The sequence below is a fragment of the Epinephelus moara genome, chromosome 12, assembly GCF_006386435.1.
Source record: "Epinephelus moara isolate mb chromosome 12, YSFRI_EMoa_1.0, whole genome shotgun sequence".
Classification (NCBI taxonomy): Eukaryota; Metazoa; Chordata; class Actinopteri; order Perciformes; family Serranidae; genus Epinephelus; species Epinephelus moara.
In genome coordinates, this window is record NC_065517.1 from 33,826,201 (window position 1) to 33,848,913 (window position 22,713).

The 22,713-nt window shown below is 42.1% G+C and overlaps 1 protein-coding gene across 1 annotated transcript in view; it reads left to right on the forward strand.

Annotated features, from left to right (window-relative positions):
• Positions 1 to 22,713, forward strand: part of nmbr (neuromedin B receptor) — an 82,350-nt gene that overhangs the window by 41,541 nt on the left and 18,096 nt on the right. Inside the window, exons 2-3 of the mRNA XM_050057947.1 lie at positions 95 to 236; positions 2,457 to 2,672. Of these exons, the coding sequence (XP_049913904.1) occupies positions 95 to 236; positions 2,457 to 2,672 (358 nt within the window). The remainder of the gene's footprint in view (positions 1 to 94; positions 237 to 2,456; positions 2,673 to 22,713) is intronic.

The following is a 22,713-nucleotide window of genomic DNA, read 5'->3' on the forward strand; positions in this document are numbered from 1 at the left end:
GTCTGTTTTTGGGTTAAATAATGAGCCTTTGACCGTGCAGAGACTTGTTGCTCTGTGGATGTCTGATGGATGTTTGTCTCTCTGTCTCTGTCAGGTATAAGGCAATCGTGAACCCGATGGACATCCAGACGTCCAGTGCTGTCTTCTGGACGTGTCTGAAGGCTGTTTCTATCTGGCTGCTGTCCGTGCTGCTGGCTGTTCCTGAGGCCATTTTCTCTCAGGTCGTCCCCATGCAGGTAAATTACAGACACTGAGAACACAACAGATACCGACTACAACAAACACTACTGTACTACAACCTATCCACCTGTCAGAAATCTGTAAAAGAAGCAGGTCATCCTGTTTCTCCAGTGTCATTTCAGTACACTGTCATAACCCCATAATTCTCTTCAAAACAACTAAATCTGTAATCAAATCTTCTCTTAACCAACGAAATCAAGCCACCCCAGTGATCTGTGAACACTTTTTATTCTTCTTCACAACCAATATAAATGAAATAAGACTCTTGATTGGTCATGCCACCAGTGATCCTCAAACTCCACACTACAACCCTTCTGCAATACATCAATATCAAACTGAACCCTTAATTGTGTTCTTCAGATTTTATGCCTCCTAGATTCCTTAAAGACGTTTTTAACAGTGTTGGTCCCATCATTTTATCAATTATAAATAGCTCTCTTTTCACCGGCAATGTTCCCTCCTGACTTAAGCATGCAGTAGTTCACCTACTTCTCAAGAAACCAAGCCTTGACCCTACCAATTTTAAACATCTTAGACCCATTTCTAAGGCTGCTTTCAGACCTCGAGTCGTCTCCTTTGGTCTGAATCAGGGACTCATGTTGTTCCAAAGTTGTATAATTGCCTAGAGTTGGTTCGTGTTCTCACGGCAGCATTTACAAGAGGACCAGATCAAATGCCTTGTGTGAGAAAGCTGCTCTTGATTGGTCAGAATTTCCATGTGGGAAAAATCCAGGAAGTAAAGCAAACGTTGAAGAAGAGTACACTTGCAAGATAAATGTGACACTTTCTAATGTCACAATGGAGGGACAACTACGCAGGTTGATTTTAGCGCTGCTCATCGTGGACTATATTGCTGTCATTGTTCATTTTAGTCAAACCATACAGTTTGAAAACGAGGCGCGGCTCCAACTAGAAAACAATGTTTTGATGCATTGGATGTGCTGAATGTGCATATTAAGGCAGTACAGGAGGAGGTGCACATTAATAATCCTCCAGGACTGTAACATGCTCATGTTTAACCCAAACAATGTGTCATGTGACTGCAGTTGCTTCACATCCAGGTCGGAACACGTTTTCACCACAAACGAACCGCACCAAAGTTCCTTTGTAACCGGACTGAGACCACCTCTTCAAGAAGGTCTAGGTCCGGTTGTTTTGGTGTGTTCACACCTGCACAAATTAACCGCACTGAGGGGGCAAACCAACCTGAGGTTGTACAGATTTTTGGAATATGGAGCATTTGAAGTACTATTTGAAGGTCCAGCTCTCTAACTGGTACAGACCATTTTAACATGGACCACCAGAGCTTCATACTGGAGGACATAAATTAATTTTGGACTACATTTTCAACCTCATAACAGTCTATTATAGATCTGAGAACTGTCAGACAACAGTCCAGCAAACACGTCTGATGCAGGTGATGATGATGACAATGATGATGATGATGATTCTAACAGTGTCTGCTGGCAGAGTGTTCGTGACCTCCTGAACATTCACGCTGAATGTGTGCTGTCCATCACTTCCTGCTGAAGGCTCATTGCTGCTCTCAGTCGGGGTTTCCCAGCACACAGCAGCCCCCCGACAGCTGTAAACTCATCCGCACTCAGATTTATGAACCACAAGCGCGTCGATTTCTCTCTACAATCTGTTTTATGATCTTTACGGATGAGCTCTAATGTGTCCTCTCCTGTCCTCCTGTGTGTCCTCTCCTGTCCTCCTGCCTGTCCTCTGCTGTCCTTCACTTTCTCCTCCTCTCCTCCGCTCTCTGTCTCCATTCGGTCTCTTTTTTCTTTTCCTCTCTTCACCCATGCCTGTGTGTGTCATCTTGTCGTCCCTTCTTCCTTGTTTCCTTTCTTCCGCTTTATTTACTCTTCTGTTTCACTCCTCTCCTCTCTACTCTCTTGTCTTGTCCTCCCCTCTTTTACTTTCCTCTTCTCCCCCACTTGCTTCCATCCCCTCATTTTTTCTTCTCCGTATTCCCTCTTCATCTTTCTCTTGCTCCTTTCTTCCTACTCTTCTTCATTTCCTCTACTTGTGTCCTTACTTGCTCTCCTTGTATCCTCTCCTTGTTTCATCATTTCCTTTCCCTCCATCCTGTACTTTTCTCTTTTCTATTATATTTCCTTCTTTCCATTGTGTCCTTGTTTCCTCCTCTTTCCTCCCTAATTCCTTGTGTCCTTGTCTTCTCTTCCTCCTCCTCCTCCTCCTCCTCCCAGGGTCACAGGGACAACACTAACGTCACCTTGGTGAACTGCGTGCCCTACCCGCTGTCCAATCAGATGCATCCTAAGATCCACTCAGTGATGATCTTCCTGGTTTACTTCCTGATCCCTCTGACCATCATCTCGGTGTATTATTACCACATCGCCCGCACGCTCATCAAGAGCGCCCACGACATGCCGGGAGAGGTTAGCGAACACACCAAGAGACAGGTGAGCGACAGATGGATGAATGAACTGATGAATGAACACATGAGCTGACAAAGTGCCAGTCAGCAGGTTTTCACTTTCACCAAACAGCCGTTCATTTCACTGACAGTTTGCAGAGCAGCTGCTGTGTTGAAGACTTTATAAAGGAGGATGGTTTTTATTTTAAAATCTGAAACGGATAAAAGTGAAACAACAAAAACAAAATGTTCAGTTCCGTCTGTGATTTGGGACTCTTGCAACAGATAAAGAGTCTGGAAGTTTTTAGTTTACGGCGGATCGACTCGGACGTGAAGCTTTTTGCACCCACACCTCCACCCTGCTGCTAAAGAGGCCTGGGTAAATATTTCAGCCATGAGGGAGGTTTAGTGGAGGACTGTGTCAGCTGGAGAGAGTAATCACTTTACACCAGCTTGATCTTCACAGATGGACGAGAGGTCAGAGTGAGGAGTGGGCTGAATTATTAAAGACTCGACAGCAGCAGGTCAGATCAGGTGGATGGAGCAGCACAGCTGGGAGTGACTGCTGTGTCTCTGGGGATTACCTCCATGATAATTATGTCAGTATAATGTACAGCTGCACGGCGCAGAGACGAGTCACAGTCACCAAACTGCTGCTCCCAGCTCCCTCTTTTAACACAAGTTTTTATTCGCATTATTTACAGGAGTTTCTAATTTGCTGTTTTTTCATATTACTGTTAAGATACTTCAAATAAACTCAGCACTTCCCGCTGATTTTTCACATTAATCTTGTACTCCACCCCCATTTTGCAGGAAAAACGCCTAAAATGACATACCCAAATTAAAATGACTGTAGCGTCTGAACCGCTCTGACTACATGCATGCATGAGGTCTTGCCAGAAAGAAAACTCTGAAGTTTCNCACTCTGCTTCAAAACAGTACTATCAGTGATCAAACAACACTCAGCCAGCTTCAAACATTGTACCTTATTGAAATCAGGTGTGATTGTGATAGCTGATGTTGTTTATGACACAGAAACACCATAAAATATCACCAAATAAAGCCATATGAAACGTGAAAGTTATCATCCCACTTTCTAGACGGTATATCTCAGCCAAAAATAGTGTTAGGAGTGAGACTCTTACCTTTTATAAAACAGCTTCCTGAATCCGGCAATACCAAACATCACATGGTTTGATGAGGTAGTGCGCCTGTGAGATACCATTTAACAGAGGAGGAAGGGAGCGAGGACGTTGGCGTCCTGGCGGAGTTAGAGAGGTTAAAAGCTCTTCAGGACAGGGAGGGACTGTGCTGATTGAGGTGCTGTGAGACTTTATGAAACATCTGTGCAGAAATTATTGACACTGGCATTAGCAGCGCTTATCGGACAGACTCTGAACTGTTGGAGTGCACTCTGCCACAAACTGGACCGTTCGGTTATCAAGAGAACTGCACCCTCAAAACAGCAGAGCTCCGAACGGAGTGAATGTGTGATTAACTTAACCTTTGCAAAGTCATGTAGAAGTAGAACGCTTTGTTTCTTCAGACAACAACAGCGCTCTCATTTTAGTGTAAAATGTCAGATTGAATTTACGAACGCACCCTAGGTGTCATTCTCTTCCGCAACTTCTGATGTAATACTTCCTCATTTGGCATGTGAAAACATAGTGTATGCATTAGAGTAGGGTGTGCATGAAAATATGGGACAAATCACGTGACGTTCCAGTATTAATCTTACACATTACAGGAGGCAACATGTTCGTACTCCGAAGTCATTAAAAAACTGGTGCATGGTGCATCATCATTGTCTAACAGCCCGCGGCAGCATCGGGGGAAACGTAGTGGGACAACAACAAAAATTAAGGTGGCGGAGGTCTGAATAGGGCGGGCAGGAGGGGTGGTGGATGGGTCCAACAGCTACTGACTTTCACCTGGTGGGGCTGGAGTCCACCACCAACAACATACTTTTGTTGTAGAAGGAAAATAAATGTCAATACACAATGTTGTACCCATGTAGTGCTTTTATTTTGAAAGAGACTGTTTGCAAACTGTACATTTCCTGTGAAAACACAAGTGTATTTTGAAAACAGACAATGCATGTAACAGGCTGAAGTTGACACAGCGTCCCAGAACGTCAACAACCAACACACCCAGGGTACCTTGGACGTCATATGTGGACGTGGAAAGTCCATGAGCAAACGTGGACATGTGACGAGGTCGCAGTGAGAATGTGTTGACTCATTCCTCCCTGTAGGTGGGCTTGGAAACTGTACCTTGGCTTTTGACAACAGACTCAAAAAGACTCCTAACAGTAGAGGTAGTGTCTGTAGGTAAAGGTTTAGTCTTATATTAATTGTTATTATTATTCGACTTGCTCTGCTTCTTTCATACTCTGTGCTGAGCCCATTAACTGAAGGCGTCACCCTAACAACACATAAATACTGCAGGGAAAGTCGTCTCAGTGACATCTCTGCTGCAGCCTGTGTGGCTCTGCATGTCTGAGGGGACACTTTGCAGTGAGGTTGACCTCGACAAACTCGGGGTTAATGGAGAGTCGCTGACCAACACACGGTGAATCAACTGCTGACGCTGAGAGCTGAGAGAAGAGGATGGTCATCAGAGACGCTCACTGAGACATAAAAAACACACTCTGATGGTCAGTGTGTGAAGTACGGACGCTTGTTCTCTACTGCAGATAACAACCTCATCTCTGTCTGTTCCATTAGCATTCATATCGACAGGAAGTAAATAGAGTAAATCCCCAAAATATCCCTGTGAGACTGTGAAGAGCACTGAGAGCAACATGTCCCAATGAGAGATGGTTTGGTCTGTAGGTCTTTTCCTGGTTTGGTTTGGGCCACTAAGCTCCAGTAAAAGGAAATCTTAATGCTGCAGCATATCATGAGATTTTACACAGTCGTGTTCTTCTAACTTTGTGGCTACTGTTTAAGGGAGAGTCTTTCCTGTTTAAATGACAGACTGTATTCAAATATTGGACGTAGCTTCCATGATGTCACCTATTGCTTTGTGGAAACCCATGCCAAAGCCTCGAATTTGGCATTTTGGCATTCGCCATCTTGGATTTTTAGAGCCAGAAGTGACCATATTTGGATGAGAGGGTGGAGCTGTGGAGGAGTGAGGGGTGGAGTGGAGTCCTGCACCAGTACCTGCAAAAAGCTTTGTAACGGGTGAAAATATGTATAAATTTACGGGTACAAACTTTTCCATGGGAAGTGGCGTCTCTTTGAGGCCTAGTTTTGTGCATATGCAATGTTTATAAATGAGACCCCGAGTCATTTGGCACTAATTGACCTATGGCTAAGTCCCGCCCTCAAATGCAATGAGCCAATCACAGTGCGTATAGCCATTCCCATACACTCGGACATTCTCTGCCTGGGCGTCCACTGAAATGCATTACAGAAAGTCAGTTTCGTTCGGTTTTATGAGCTTTTTCAGAGATTTGAAGTTTAAAAATGGTCAAACGGTGTGCATGGGGTACATGCAACTCTGACACAAGGTATCCTGAGAGGCTGGGCGACCAGGTGTATTTTTTACACTTTAAACCACATCTCAACCAAGAAAAGTGTCTCCTTTGGATAAAGTTGTGTGGTAACGTTAGACCACAACATCAACTCAACGTGAATAAGATTAACAATGATGTCTACATCTGTTCTAAGGTAAGTCAACATTGTGTTTGAGGCAACATATTGTCACTTTGCTGGAAAGAAATATAAAGTTATCTTTAACATCTCTAGCTAACGTTAGCTAAAGTTAGCCTAACGTTAGCTCCTAGCTGCGTTGTTCATCATGTCACCTTGTTTGCTGGGAGTTCATTAGCCTATTTTGTTCTAGTTTTGTACTTTGGTGATCGTACATCATTGTTAGCTGTTGTCCAAAGGGCTCTAGTTAAGCTAACGTTAACTTCTGGAGCTTAGCTTCATTAACTTATCTGTAATGGCAGAGATAACAAAGGTTGGCAAACGTTATGCTGAATGATTCAGTGTAAATACTGTAGCACCAAACTAACGGAGAGACACTCTTGGTAAAGATGGTAAAAAGGCCGTTATCCTTTTCTCATATTCTGAGCCAAAAACCTTAACTTCAGTGGCACTTTAACTTGTTGTCTTTGATGGTGACGGCAACCAGATGTGGTTCATAAGCGTACACTGTGACCTGTAAATTTTGGCTTGTAATTTAAGCTTTTCATCGACCTTCTCAACAATAAAATGATGAATATATCCCTCCAATGCGTAGTTTAGGCCCTTTTGGTTACTTCTCAATGACATCTGATCGTTTCTAATATGTTCCATACTACAAAATCATTTCCAGGAAACTTTCAACAAATTAAAGAAGAAATTGTTTGGAAATGACAGAGCCAGAAAGTAAAGTGTTAAATGAAGGTTTTCTCAGTTTGATGTGGAAGAACTTGACTTCAATCACCCTCCTGATTTATATATCCATCTGAAAAATGCTGGAGGCCACAGTCTGCACTCTGTGACATATTCACAAGACCTGTTCTTGCCATTTGTTCCTAACGTTTGTCTTGACATAGGAAAAAGGGTTAGCTTGGATTCTGCTGCACGCTGATTTGGGAGCTGCTCTCTGTTTTTAAAAGCAGATTATAGGTTGTAGATGTTATGACTAAATATCTGCCTCCATCTGATCCAGGATGTGTTGACCTGACTTGTGATTGTGACTTGTGAGGGAGATTTTTATAAACCGTGAGGCCTTTTCTGGTTAAAAAAGCTTTTATACCTCTGGTACAAACTGGACTGTGAGCCAGACGTGATCACCAACGTCACTGTTGGACCTCACTGACGCTGTGCGGTCTGAATGGGGTCAAATCTCTGCAGCTGGTTCAACATGTGGAGGAAAGACTGCAGAGTGGAGGCTCTCAGAGCAGCGGCACGTGGTTTTGGATTAGGAACCTTTAAAACAGGTCACGGTAAAAAGACAGGAACCTATCCTGCCCAACATGTACAGAAACAAATCCAATGTTAATCATCTCCTCCCTTCTTCTGTCCTCCTCCCTCGACATCATGTCTGTGTGGCGTCTGATTCATCTCATCACAGTTAAATCCCTCTGTCTCCTCGTGGGGCAGCGATACTATCAGTACTTTCTTAAATGATAAAAGCTTCATCACTCGTCGCTCAGTATCTTCACATCTGTGGAGGTTGGAAGCCAATTGCTCCATTAACTGCAGACGCCCACATCAATACCAAACACGCCCACTGTCTTATCTGAGAGCGCGGCTAATTCATTATGTTAGCAGAGATAAGACATGCATCAGAGTGAGCCCACATACACACACACAGACACACATTTCAGAGCACATCATTGATCAGAAATCACTCAGAGTTAGTTTTTGTTGTTTTACTTTATCAGTTTGTTTGCACACGGGGTGCCCAATGGTTCCATGAGTGGAGCAGGCGCCTCATGTGCGGGGGCAGAGTCCTTGCAGCGGTGGCCGTGGATTCGATTTCAGCCCGTGGCCCTTTGCTGCATCCCTTCCTTCTCCCCATTTCACAATTCCAAATGTCCTGTCACTAAGCAAAATGTCCAAAAAGAAAATCTTAAAAACAAAAAAATGTTTGCCCACAAAACTAGAGTTATTATAAAAGATGTAAAGCCATAAAGACATTTGCATATATACAAGTACTTTTAACCCACTCTGAAATATACACAGTGCATAAAAAATTAAAGTATTTAAAGTAAACTGAAGCGTTTACAGGAAAGGTAGGGAGCTGTAGTGTTATTAAAAGACTTCTTATAAAACTCAAGGAAACAATCAACAGAATAACTTTAAATAAAAATAATAATGGATAGAAAAGCTACAAAATAAAGACAAAAGTAAAGGAAAAAAATAAAATTGTGCCACATTACTGCAGTGAGATGGAGATGTTCAGACTGTCCAGTAGAACATAAAAAACTGTTTGAATAATTTTGATTAAAATATGAAGCACCCAGTACCAGTAAGAAGTAAGACGAAGAAACCCACATCAAACATGGAGGAAAAGTACTCAGCCCAGATGAAAATACATTTCTGCTTTTGGTCATTTCTGTAAACCACAGATACGTTACATTTGTACGATTCATACTTATCAGTATTTCTAAAGTGACATAGTTTAAGTTGACTTAAGACCCTTTCCATCTGGGCAAAACCCTCACGAACATCTTGCTTTTGTATTTAATTGGAGAGGTTACAGTCAGCATCCATTCCCAGGACCAATGACTCTGCGGTAATCACGGGTATTTATTGGCTCCAGCTCCGACTGGTTCTGATCAGCAGTGATAGAAGAACAACACACAGGTGGGCGTGCTGATTTCGTCCCTTTGCTGATCACATACCCACCATCTCGGTCAAGGAAGTGCTCGAACATTGTTTAATTGTACTCCACCCAAATTTTGTAGCGAAAACACCTAAAATGACATACCCAAATTAAAATGACTGTAGCTTCTGAACCGCTCTGACTACATGCATGCATGAGATCTTGCCTGAAAGAAAACTCTCTGAAGTTTCTTGTGAAAGTGTCAGAAACACTCTAGGTGATACAGAGACAGAGTAATGGGCCTCTGAAGTCAGTTAAAAAATGTGTCCAAATTATGTCCCCAAAAATCATCAATTCCCTACTGTGAAATGCCGTGTACTGTGACACCTGCCATAGCGCCGGTCACTGAATGTTGATAGAGTGGAGCGGGGCGTGGCTTAGCCATAGGTCAATTGAGCCTTTTTAATTTTTGCAAAGCAGCGTGCCTTGGTAATCTTTCTGGTTATGACTAATTGACAAAAAAAATAAAAAATAAAACAAGTCTAAGTTCTCGCCCCTGTTTCATTCTCAAGATGTGTCTAAACAATCTCAACATAAAGTCAGTTTTGTAGCTCATCTGGAGCTTTCAATCATCTCTTCATCAGCAGACAGTTTTCATGTTTGAATTTTAATTTTCATTAATTAATTAATTATTTTAATTCATGTTTTTCTTTTAATTTTCTACTCATGTACTTCTTTAGAGAATTTTTTTCCTGTTTTTGGGGAATACAAAAATGAAAAGAAAACACTTAAAATAATGATGAAATAGATTCTTTTCAGTCTTGACAAGCTGAGTCACTAGCAAAAATGTTAGCAACCCTAGCCATATATTTGCATATTGTTATGTAGCGTATAAGCTGAAACTTCACATTTTAACAATTAATGTGTGGTTGTGTTTGGGCACAAAAACCATTTGGTTATAGGTTCATACAAAGAAAAATGAAATGGAAAATTCTGCAGTTTAATATGAATAAAGAGTTAATCCATTTTGTCAGATGTTTGAATGCTGTCAACTTGTTAAACACCTTGAATGACAAGTTGTGACCAAAGTTAAACACGCCTTTACTTCAGAGAAGTTGCAGCACAAAACAACAACTTGACAGTTAAGTCAATGTGTTGCTGCTGACTCGCCACTTCAGCCGCCCCTCCACTATTATTTTGAGTGACAGCTGATTGACAGGTCCAGTAAAACACAATAAGTGCGCGCTCAGGAGTCTGACAGAAGAATACATAAAGACCATCATCATCTGTGAGGTTTGACTGCTGAATCAATCACACTGAGGTCATTACAGGCCTCCACGTTAAAGCCAATAAGAGCCACAGGGTCGTCACAACAGAAAAGTACTCTGCTTCACCTCACAGGAGGTCTGAAGAAGGAAAAAGTAAAAGCCAGCTGACAATGAAAAGTGAAAAAGATGGAGACAGAGGGGCAGTTGATTTTATGTAAGAGTCAGAGTTTTGGTGTTCAGGGCGTCACTAAATAATTGCTACTGATGAATTTCACCTCCAGCAGTCAGGGCTCAACTCCCGATACTGGGGACACTGTTTAATAATTCATTCATTCATTCATTCATTCATTCATTCATTCTCCGTAACCACTCATCCTGTTGAAAGATGAGCTTGAGGCAGGTAAAGTTACTGTGGTTTGGGTCAGGAACAGAAACATGGTGATGATGTAAAATGACTTCACATTGGTCTTGTTCGCAGCCTTCAAAAATACATTGGTTATGAACAAATTACTGACTCATGATAACTCGGGATATGTATGAATTTTGGTGCGTACAGAAATGTGCGAACAGTGCATGAGAACAGCCTGACTGCACCACAGACACAGCCCTGACATGCGTCTCCATCGAGCAGTCACAGAGCAACATGATGATTCATCAGGAGTCTTTGTGTCAGTCCATAGTCTCTCTTTTTTAGCTCCATATTTGGTCTCCACCAGCTCCTGAGGGACATATCTATGTCTTTAGCTGCTAAACGCTCCTGTCTGTTCAGCAGCTGGTGTCTGACTGTGTCTGTCTGCTGTTTGCTGCTGAGCAGGAAGTGTATGCTGGATTTATCAGAGCTTGTTGCTCTCAGTTTTAAAGTCTCCTGCTCTAAAGCTGCAGAGTTGGAGAGTTTTCCTGTGGTTTGTTACTGAGAGTGAATTCTTTCACACGAGTATGCTTGAGTTTATTCAATAATTGAATTACAGTACACAGAAGTGCAGACAGTACTAAATTTAATCAGGACATTACTGTAAAGTCACGTGACTTATTTTCATTGCAGTCTTGATCTCAGCCAGGAGGTGGACAGGAAAAGGGAATGACACGTGTTTGTTACTGACATCACATTTTTACACTCGTACATGTATGCGTGGATTATGAGACAATGAACCCCTGAGCACAACAATGCAAAGGGCCCCGACATGCCTTCTATAGGAGCAAGACACAGACTTTGTGGTGTTTTTGTGTCTTTTTTTGTAGCCTTTCAGGCCTCTGACGTAAATATGTGTCTTTTTGTGGTCATCGTTTGGGTCTCCATGAGTTAATTCTGTGTTTCCTTTTGTTGTGTTGTGTCTTTTTTGTCGTCATCTTGGGTCTCCATGAGGTCATTTTGTCTCTTTTGGGCGTTTTGAGTCTCCTTGAAGTAGTTTTAAGTCTCTCTATAGTATTTTTTTTTGTCTCTTTGCAGCTGTTCTGTGTCTTTTTTGTAGTCGTCTGAGTCTCTGAGATAATGTGTGTTTTTCATTGTTTAGTGTATTTTTGTAGTCCCTTTGGGTCTCCTTGAAGTAATTGACCTATGGCTAAGCCACGCCCCCCTCCACTCACTCAGACAAACTATCAACATTCAGTGACCGGCGCTATGGCAGGTGTCACAGTACACGGCATTTCACAGGAGGCAATTGATGATTTTTGGGGACATAACGATCAGATGTCATTGAGAAGTAACCAAAAGGGCCTAAACTACGCATTGGAGGGATATATTCATCATTTTATTGTTGAGAAGGTCGATGAAAAGCTTAAATTACAAGCCAAAATTTACAGGTCACAGTGTACGCTTGTGAACCGCATCTGGTTGCCGTCACCATCAAAGACAACAAGTTAAAGTGCCACTGAAGTTAAGGTTTTTGGCTCAGAATATGAGAAAAGGATAACGGCCTTTTTACCATCTTTACCAAGAGTGTCTCTCCGTTAGTTTGGTGCTACAGTATTTACACTGAATCATTCAGCATAACGTTTGCCAACCTTTGTTATCTCTGCCATTACAGATAAGTTAATGAAGCTAAGCTCCAGAAGTTAACGTTAGCTTAACTAGAGCCCTTTGGACAACAGCTAACAATGATGTACGATCACCAAAGTACAAAACTAGAACAAAATAGGCTAATGAACTCCCAGCAAACAAGGTGACATGATGAACAACGCAGCTAGGAGCTAACGTTAGGCTAACTTTAGCTAACGTTAGCTAGAGATGTTAAAGATAACTTTATATTTCTTTCCAGCAAAGTGACAATATGTTGCCTCAAACACAATGTTGACTTACCTTAGAACAGATGTAGACATCATTGTTAATCTTATTCACGTTGAGTTGATGTTGTGGTCTAACGTTACCACACAACTTTATCCAAAGGAGACACTTTTCTCGGTTGAGATGTGGTTTAAAGTGTAAAAAATACACCTGGTCGCCCAGCCTCTCAGGATACCTTGTGTCAGAGTTGCATGTACCCCATGCACACCGTTTGACCATTTTTAAACTTCAAATCTCAGAAAAAGCTCATAAAACCGAACAAAACTGACTTTCTGTAATGCATTTCAATGGACGTCCAGGCAGAGAATGTCCGAGTGTATGGGAATGGCTATACACACTGTGATTGGCTCATCGCATTTGAGGGTGGGGCTTAGCCATAGGTCAATTATGTTTCTTTGAGGTAGTTTTGTGTCTCTTTTGGTTGTTCTGTTTTGTTTATTTTGGTGTCACTGAGGTAATTTTGTGTACTTTTTTTTGTTTAGAATATTCTTTGTTGTCACTTTGTGACTCCTTGTGGTTGTTATGTGTCTCTTTGTATTTTTTTCCCCTAATTTGTAGTAGTTTGGTGTCTCTTAGTGGTTGTTTTGCCTGTTTTTCAAGTTTGTTCTGTCTCTCTGTGGTCATGTTGAGTCTCCTCCTGGTCGCTACATGTTAATTTGACAGCTTAAATTTTGCAAGTGACACTTTAGGCCCCTGTGCCTGTGCCTGGTAGGCCTGGTCAGTGATCCATCTATGAACACACAGAATAAAAATCATCAATATACAGTCAAAAAAATCAGTTTTAAAAACAACTGTCAAATTCCAAAGCCACTCCAAAACTTAAAATGGCCTAAAATGGATGTTTCACTCTACTAACTAATTCAGTATTCATTTATATATTTTTTCAGCTGTTTAAAAGTATTCAGAGCTTCTCCCTGCTTTGCTTTTTAGATTGTTTTTTTTTCAAGTTAAATACACTCGCTCTTGTATTCAGGACATTAGAGTCCTAAACGTGCTATAAATAGCTGGTAAAATCATTTGGACATGGACCTTGTAAAGAGTCATTTTCAGTTAAGCAAAGTTATATTTTGTGGCCTGTGTGTGAGGACAAACATTTGCTTTATGTTGAGTTTACTCTTCAATCCATGACTTTAGTTTCCGTTAGCTTGTTGTTTCTGAGCACAGCAGTAGTTGAATCATCGGAGTGACAGCTGACTGACAGTTGCAGGATTCAACTAAATGATTGCACAAGCAGGCTGGTGACAGGGACTGCCTTAAACCTATTGTCAGTGTCTGTGTGGTTTGGCAGTGGAGGTGATGCAGAGTTCAGGACGCTAAGCTGGCAGGCAGCCACGACTCGGGCAGCGACTGAGTTACAGCAGCCGGCGCTCTGCAGTCACCCCCGGGAGCCAACAGGAGGACCTTCAGAAGTTATCAAAGTTGTAAACAATATTTTAGTCTGCAAAAGTTTTTTTTTATAACATGGACAATATACAGTCCACCTAAAGAAAGTTTAAATAGTCTGATCACGACATCCACTCACACCTGCATTAACAGGTGTTGCTCCCGGTTTATGTGGAGCTTAGAAGTGACCGACAGATGAAAGTGTTTTTTGTAGTGGGCAGTTTCAGTTATTTTGGGGTGACAGAGGTCAGTCAGCTCTCAGAGAAAAGTAAAAGTTTGAGTCAGAGATAACTCATCACTTTATCAAACACTCTGCTGGCTCAGACGTTTCCCTCAGAGGATTCAAGTCCCCTTACAACCTAAAATCTCTTCAATCTGCACCAAGTCGCTCGCTGACTGATGACACTGCAGATCAGTGTGGACTCCTCGCTGGCTGCAGACGCTTCTCTCTCCTCTGGGATGTAAGACACGAGCTCAACAGGCCTTGTCACCTGCCAGCTTCACCTGCCATCTTATATCACCTTCATCATCGCTGCCATCGTCCATGTCCTCTGCTGATGGAGGCAAACAAATCTCCATCTGCAGGGAGAAGACGGGTCTACTACAACCTGCAGAGCCTTTATTCACCCACCAACAGCAACAAGTGTCCTTTTATGTTTGAACCTATCAAATATTATTTATTATTTATTATCTATTCAGTTTTTTTTCTAGATTGTAGCTGAAATCAAATTGATGCCCCGCCCTAAGACTAGAAAGGGGCAATTTATCATTATCATCTCCCAAGTCAGCCACATAAGACACCTTTAAAACTATCAGATCCACATGATTTATGAACATACAAAATATAAAAAAGACCATAAAATCTCAAGCTGAGAGGCAGCAGGTCCAGCAGCTCTCACACCAGAAGCTTCTCTGCTCTGCTGCTGGCACGGGAGCTTTTAAACACCACCTTCCCACACCAGGTGCACCTCACTGAGCAATGCACCTCGTTAGGTAACACAGCACACCTGGGCAGAGCTACGGGAACACATCCAGCTGAACAATCTGATACGTCCTGTTGATTATGAGCAAAAACATTTAAGTTGCCTGATACAACAGCACGACAAAAATGTGCTGTCTCCAGGAAGTGTAAATGAAAAAGGAAAGCATCTGCACATTTGTGTCCTTGCAGAGACTCTCATCAGTGTGGCAAACACACAGAGGGAGGAGGACTCATCAGTGAACACACCTGAGCTGATAGGTGACAATATTCATAGGGCTCTAAACACTTGAAAACATAACAGTGAATTACAATTGGAGTTGAATTTATTTATTTTGAATGCACAGATATAATGCTGGGTGAAAACTCTGTTTCAAGCATTTTTCAAAGCAAAGTTACAAAATGCTTTATTTGGTTAAACCAGGATTTAAAACAATGCAAGATTTAGGCAAAAATAAAAAAAAAAATCTGCCAGTTTTCAGAAAATCAAAAGGAACTCAAATTATAAGATTAAGATCAGCAACGAAACAGATGAGCAATCTTGGCAATCATCTGCCCTGAAGATCAATGTGATAATCTTAGGATAATAATTGTAAGAATGCACAATGTTCTTTTTCAGTAACTATCAGCAGGAACATGTGAGTTACATCTGTGCACAACATTATGAAAGTTGCTCAAAGTGTGGCCCATGGGTACATGGTGGTCTTCAAAAACATTTTGTGTGGCCCCCAAACATGACATGAAAAGCATGCTTTTTATGTTATTCTTGCAGTATCTTACTCGTAATGTGCTGCTCAGCTACTGGGTCAAACTGTGCTCCTTTTACCAAATGTCCGTCAGGTTACAACTTGCAGGAGGCCACTAGTTGCTTGGCACCTTGTGGCACCTTGTGAGTGTTGTGTGAATTACTTTCAGTCATCATTGCGAATACTGTTAGCTACAATAGCTAGCAATGGGTGCGGTTACATGATGGCTTCTCATTCAGAATGAAATAAATCTGAATGAAATCATTCGGAATTAAAGTCTTTCCAGGTAGTTTACAGGGAAAATATTCATTCCGAATGAGGGTTTACACGGGAGATCAGTTTAATCGCCTTTTAATCGCCTTTATTCAGGTCCATGCAAGGTTTGGGGCAGGGAAGGTTTCTGATTGGATAGGGGGCGGGGCAGATGTTACGTGTTTACGTTTACACTGTAGTCCTCGCTCTGGATAACAAGATGCTTGACGACGCCCTTCTTCGTGCCTTTTTTGGGCTTGTTTTGCTTATATTCTTGAAGCAGCAGTACGACAACAACCTTGTTCTNCATTTTCATTCCGAATTAGGTGTTTACAAGATCACTTTTAATAGGAATGAACTTTCATTCCGAATAAAAAGGGAATTAAACTGTCCATGTAAACATACTCACTGTCAGTGGAAACTCAACCTGGTCGTCAAGTTGGCTAAACTTGAGGAGAAATTTGCGGTGATAGGAAGTAATCACACTGTGGACAGCCTGAAAAGATGAGGATACTGTGAGGACAGTTTTGAGCTGCTTTTTAGACCGATAAATGTCTTTGACATGAGGGGCTTCCGGCGTTGGGGCATGTCCATCAGGATGGAGTTTCATAGCAGCTAATGACGGAGTGGCAAACAAGTGGACTTGACGTTATGAGTAGCCGAGGGGACATGAGTGGATTTAGCAAACAGATGACTGGATGTCTGACACCATTCAAAAGGAAATACTGGATTTTTTGGCACATGCAGTCCAGAGAGAAAATCAGTCTGAGCCAAGGAAGCACACATTCTTTGGACCAACAGAAAAACTGATGTAAAACATAGGATAAATGTTCAGATTGTAGGTTTCTGCAAACCATGGACAACATTTGTAGCTTATTATGTAGCAAACTTTACTTTACTGTTTACTGTTTGGAAAAAAATTAATAAACAAATAACAAAACAGCTTGACATGCCACTGATGTTTTAAAAATAAATAAAAAATAAAACAGTCTTCTTGCGAATCGCAGCCGGCAGCCGTCTCACCTGAGTGTGTGCACATATGCAAACAAAGCAAACAGAAATGCACTGCAGACAGAAACACAACCGAAATATGATTTTCAATGTGCAAATACAACAATAAATACAAAGAAAAACAAATCCAGCTCCATGGATGACCTGAGACAGTTCAGGATTTTTGTGTTTCATTTTTCATCACGTATTTTCTGCAATGACAACAATAAAGCTGAGTTATGAGCTGGTGAAAGTCATGACCCGGGACTGAAACAGAAAACACTCCCTCGCCAGCTGAATGGACTGTCCTCAGAGACTCTGATATTACATCTTTGTCTCTTCCCGTCCCTTCGGTGTCCTTCAATATGAAAACATCAACGCTGTGACAGTTTACTGACATCACCCTGCTGCAGGTGAATACATCACCTTTAATAAGTCTCTGCATCGTCTTAACTAACACTGCAGATCCTCCGTCATCAGTCCGCTGAGGGCGATTCAGCAACGACTCTAAGGTCCTGACATTAACACGTTGCATAAATGACATAAACTGCACATTTTTAAAGGACTAACCTTTTCCTTAAAGCTGCACTGGGAGAAATTTCCATGTGTTAGGTTGAATTTAACGCTTCAGCTTCAGTGTAAATCATTAGAAGAAGCTGCGCCGACACTGCGAGCTGTGAGGTGAAGTGTCCTGAAGGCAGAGCTGCAGCTCAAATATGTTTATTGTTCAGTTTGTGGCACGAACAGAGCTTTTAGTTTGCAGCCGCATTTCCAATTATGCTTCAAGTTGTTTGCCTGTTTTTATGTTTTACAGCAGATTGAAAACATGTTGCAGCTCATTTCTGAACAATATGGCAACAGATAATTGGTGACTGTACTTTTCTGTTTTTAATGAACATTCTGTCACTTCTGTTTCTGAATACTGAATATTACCAGAGGGAAACTCTGTGTGTCCAAAATTGACACCACCTTCTCTCTGCACAGTGTGAGTTATAGCCTCATCTTTATAGCACACTGTTTACCTCAGTACACAGTGAACTAACTGGCTGAGTGGAACACAGTGTCTCACATCAGCCTCTCAGCCTCGATACAGACGGTAGAGTACACATTATATGTGCGTTTGTATTGTATTGTATGAGATAATTCAGGGAACAACAGCTTACAAAAGTGATATCAAAAAACTCGTCTCAGCTCACAACTTCCTGTTTGTCTGCTTCTGATATACAAACAATGACAGGAGTTCATGTTTATTCATGAAAACACAACAGAAAAAAAACTGTACAGAAGGAAGGTGTGTGTGTGTGTGTGTGTGTGTGTGTGCGCACAATGAATGTCGTGACGTCTTTCAGATTCATGTCTGTGAATGAAATCGGGAGTTTTTCATTTCCTCTGGAGCTTATTGCACATTTAAAAGAACAAACTGTGCGTGCACCGTGTGTGTGTGTGTGTGTGTGTGCGTGTGTGTGTGTGTTGCCACCAAGATGAGTAGATACTGCAATATAAGCACCAGGCCCACCATCACGGGGGTCAAAGGGTGTAGACAACTACGGCCCAAGACCAAGGGGGGCGGCCCATGTAAAGGTCTATGGTTGACCCTTAAATGGGATCGAGCCTGACTTAAATCACTGACAACACAAGTTAAATGTATTTACATGATAAATTAATGTATGTTAGACATTGAAACACGTTTCATCGTGCCATCTGATGATCCCACCCCCTGCTGGAATTATGAAGTGTTGCAGTCCATCTGTTAGCGAGTGTCAGATGTGTGATGAACTGCAGCCTAATGAGCAGAGTCAGAATGCATCACACAAGGAGCAGGTATAACAGGCGAGGCTCAAGGCGAGGAGTGAGGCAGACTAATTCTGAGAAAATAAAACCAGCTGTTTCAGGCTCCATTTTAATGCTCCAGTGAAACAGGTATCATATTAAACCAGAGGACTGAAAATACTCCAAAGTTACACTAAATTTTGGCAAGGAAAAAAAGAACATTGGTGTATTTAAATCATTCTGCATACTAGGGTCCACAAACGACGAATGAAAAGAAAAACGTTAAAAAAAAGAACAATTATTTTGCCTTTTTTTTTTTTTTTTGGACGAGCCCATGGGGAGCCACTGTAGAGAGGATAAAGAGCCACGTGTCTCCGGAGCCGCAGGTTGCCGACCCCTGCCCTACATGGTTGTGGAATGACATAAATTGGACATGACTGAAAAGCAGAGACTTGACAGACAGATACTCTTTATGCTATTTCAGTTCTTCACACAGTCTGATCAATATTTGATCAATGTAGTCCTCGAGAGTGAATGAATAAATGATGAAAAAAAAATCTGTTCACTAATGATCTCATGATCTATTTGATCTGTGTCAGCCCAGGACACACGTGACAATACAAAGTTGCATTCTGAGTATTGATACAAGCATCAGTCGGATCATTGAAAAGAACGAGTGGGTGAGTGTCTCATCGTTCAAGAAACTTTCTGTAACAATGGTCAGCTTGTTGTTGTTGAGTCGAGGCGCGAGGAGACACCCTGTGCTTCTCTGCAGCTATTGTGTGGGTGCACTCTGCGCTCACCTTGAGAGAGGACACAAACACAAACACAAAGAGGGCTTTCCTGTTCACTTACAATCTGGTCCTGGATCATTAAAAAACACATGCAAATGCACAGGATCAGACTGCAGATCAGATCAGCTGCTCTGTGGCTGCTGGATGTGCACAGGCACCGTTTCTGACACCTTCTCACATCACTTTAATAACATTAGAAATGCGTCATTGCTTTCAAATGGCCCATTGGTCAGGCGATAGGTTTTGTTTTAACACCAGGGGGACACATATGAAAGAAGAAGAAGATGTGCTTTATTAATCCACACACAGACCGGAATACACACACATGTACAAACAGGACCTATACATGCCCACGAACACAAGGGCACCACGATGGTGCCTGGGAGGCCAACTGGCACCTCCTCAGCTACCAGTCCATACGAGGACTTGAGCCGGTGAACCCTCTGCTTCCTAAGCCAAGTCCTTATGCACTGAGCTACTGCAGCCCCCCACTGGGATTTGGGGTTTGTCTGCCAGAAAATTTTGAACATGAAATACTTAATATCCTGCATTCTGGTAAATGTTTAAGCATCTATTTGTGCTTTTTATGCATCAGTTTATGGTGTAAATTTTATCCAACCTTATTAAAGTCTTTTGCTACTTTAATTTTATTAATTTGGTGGGGGGACAAATGCACCCTTGTGACCACCCCCCACCCCCCCCCAAAAAAAATCTACACCCATGCATACTGGCAGGCAAACAATGGCGGCATTATGCTGCCCTGCAAGTGTAAGGAGCCCCTCGACCTCATTGTCTCCCCAATAGTTACTCTTTGAGTTAGCTGCTAACTGCTGTCAGCTGCTTTGTACATTTCCCAGCTGTGGGCTGCACACATGACACATCATTAAACCGTCACACCAGTCCCATCCTGACAGCTCACACTTTTCACACGGACATAGATTCAGTCTGTTACTGCCTCTGCTGCTGGTTTAAAAGTGGAACAACTATGTCCCCTCATTCCGTTATTGTTTATACAGAAGATTGAGATGAAATAACAGCACAACTTTTTACACTGCTTTGAACAGGCAGCGTAAAAAGTGCTGAACTCTACAGACCAGCCTTCATCTGCAATGTAAAAATTAGTAGAGCAACACAGTGGCATTGCTTCAGGAGATTCACCAGGGATTGTTGCAACATGCACGACAAGGTCCGACACAGAGGAAGAAACCTCTCGCACTGGCTCTGATTACCTTCTTACAGTATTAGTGATGTTAGCGCTGTTAGAAAGGCTACTGAAAAGAAGCTTGTGTGTCTGCCTCATGACCCTCACCTGGAGAGTCGACACTGAGGGGAGTTCAAACTCTTGTTATCCTTCAAAGCTGCTTCAGGCCATCACGTCTGGATATTTCTCTGTCACATGAATGAATCATGAGGACAGATAAGATGCACAGCTGGCAGAGTGATTAAAAACAACATATTGTCTCATTTGTCTGTTTGAAGATGAGTCGTGTCTCCACACAAACTTTAAAGGTGTTGAACGTGACAGAGCTGCAGCTCTTCAGTATCCACAGAAGTTCTTTGATCTGTGAGGATAAACGTTCTAATCAACACTTCAAAGCAACGTCTGCAGCGTGAAGAGCAGCAGGTGATGAGCTGAGGTGACAGGAACAGGCTCTTAAATAAACAGAGTGCTTTTCCATTCATAGAGTAAAGAAAATCTGGGGATAGAAGAAGATTAAAGACTGGCCGAAGGGAATCTCATCAGTTCTGCAAGTATGTGTTCATAAACTAAAGTACTGGACACATTCAAGTGTTGACCTGATGATGGCGCTGGATGAAAAGTCAGAGAGTCACCAAAGTTATTGACGGGAATGTCCGAAACCACATTTCATCTCTGTCTATCCAATAACCTGTGTAGTTACCCAACATATCCTTATAGAACGGTTGGTATGGTATGCTACCAAAATGCTCACACTACAGTTTGTATGACTGATATGATTCTATGAAGTTGCGCCCTACGAATGACGTTACATCTTTAACATAAAGTTACGTGATAAATCTAACTTTGTGTAGGTTAGGTTTAGGAAAAGAAACATGGTGAGGACGTACCTTAAAGAGTCAAAGTTCAAGTGGTTCTTGACATGCGCCTCCTGGGAAAAGTCTCGGGGGAAAGTCCATGGTTTTTTGACCCATCCATCACCCCAGCCTGTCTCCCTACAGACCACTTAGGAACACTTCCTGTTAGCACATTGGTCACTTGATCCCAGCCTTACAAAATACATGGTTCACTAACAAAGACCAAGACAATGGAGTTATAGATTGCAATCAGTTTATTATGTATAATGAATGATGGTGATGAAGGTTGAGAGATGGAGGCATGAGTCAAGGGAAGCAGGGATGAGAATCGAGAGATGTGGTATGAAGGGATGATGGGATGTAGAGACTGATGGAAGAATTAGGGTTGCGGACGAGTGGAGGGTAGAATCGATGACGGTTCGATGTCGGTTGAAGGGAGGAGAGTGCGATGGAACCAGGGCAGTCGAGACGGAGTGGGGGAGTCATCTCTTTGCTCGCTGTACAAAAGGTAGAGCCCCCTGGTGGTTCCTGTTTTCTGTGGTGAGAGAGAAAAGGGAGAGATAATGGCAAAACAAAAGAGAAACAAAGATTTGGGGTTTTGGGGGGAGGGATGGGAGAACGGAGTCAAAGGAGAGGGAAATGGATGAGGTGTGCTTAAATACTTTTGGTGAGGAAATGGATGAGATTGAGGCGTGGTCTTTGTTCCCGAACTTAGTTATAAAACTTCATTTAAGCACATGAAATAGACATTTCCAGGTGTTCCTTTTTGTACATCCTCGTCCCAACTTGGGGGCTGTACCCAGACTACCTGGGTATGAACTAAACTTCCCATCCAGCTCCATCAATGGCTCAAATTTTCAGTTTGTCCAGTGGTGTGGTTTATGCAAAACTGATGACACTCCCATCAGCCTCAGCTTTACTTTTTTGTACTAATCAACAAAATGTGACCATGTGAACAAACTAAACAAAGATGGTGAACATGATTAACAATATTTCTGCTGAGCATGTCACCATTGTCATTGAGAACATTTTAATATCACTGACGTTGGCAGATTTTAGAGTCTCTGGATGTTTGGCCTGCTGATGCCAGAATAATTAGTATCAGGTCTGGGGGAGATAAAAGCCTGGATCACTTTTTACTTAATCTCCAGAGGAAAGAAATGAGCTGACCTTAGTTAAATGTCTCAGCTGGGCAAAGCAGGACTGCACTTTAGTCACCTTGGCATCAAACGACAGCGAAGACACAGAGGTTACAGGCCTTCTTTCTTTAAAAACCTAACCACATGCTTCTGTTGCACA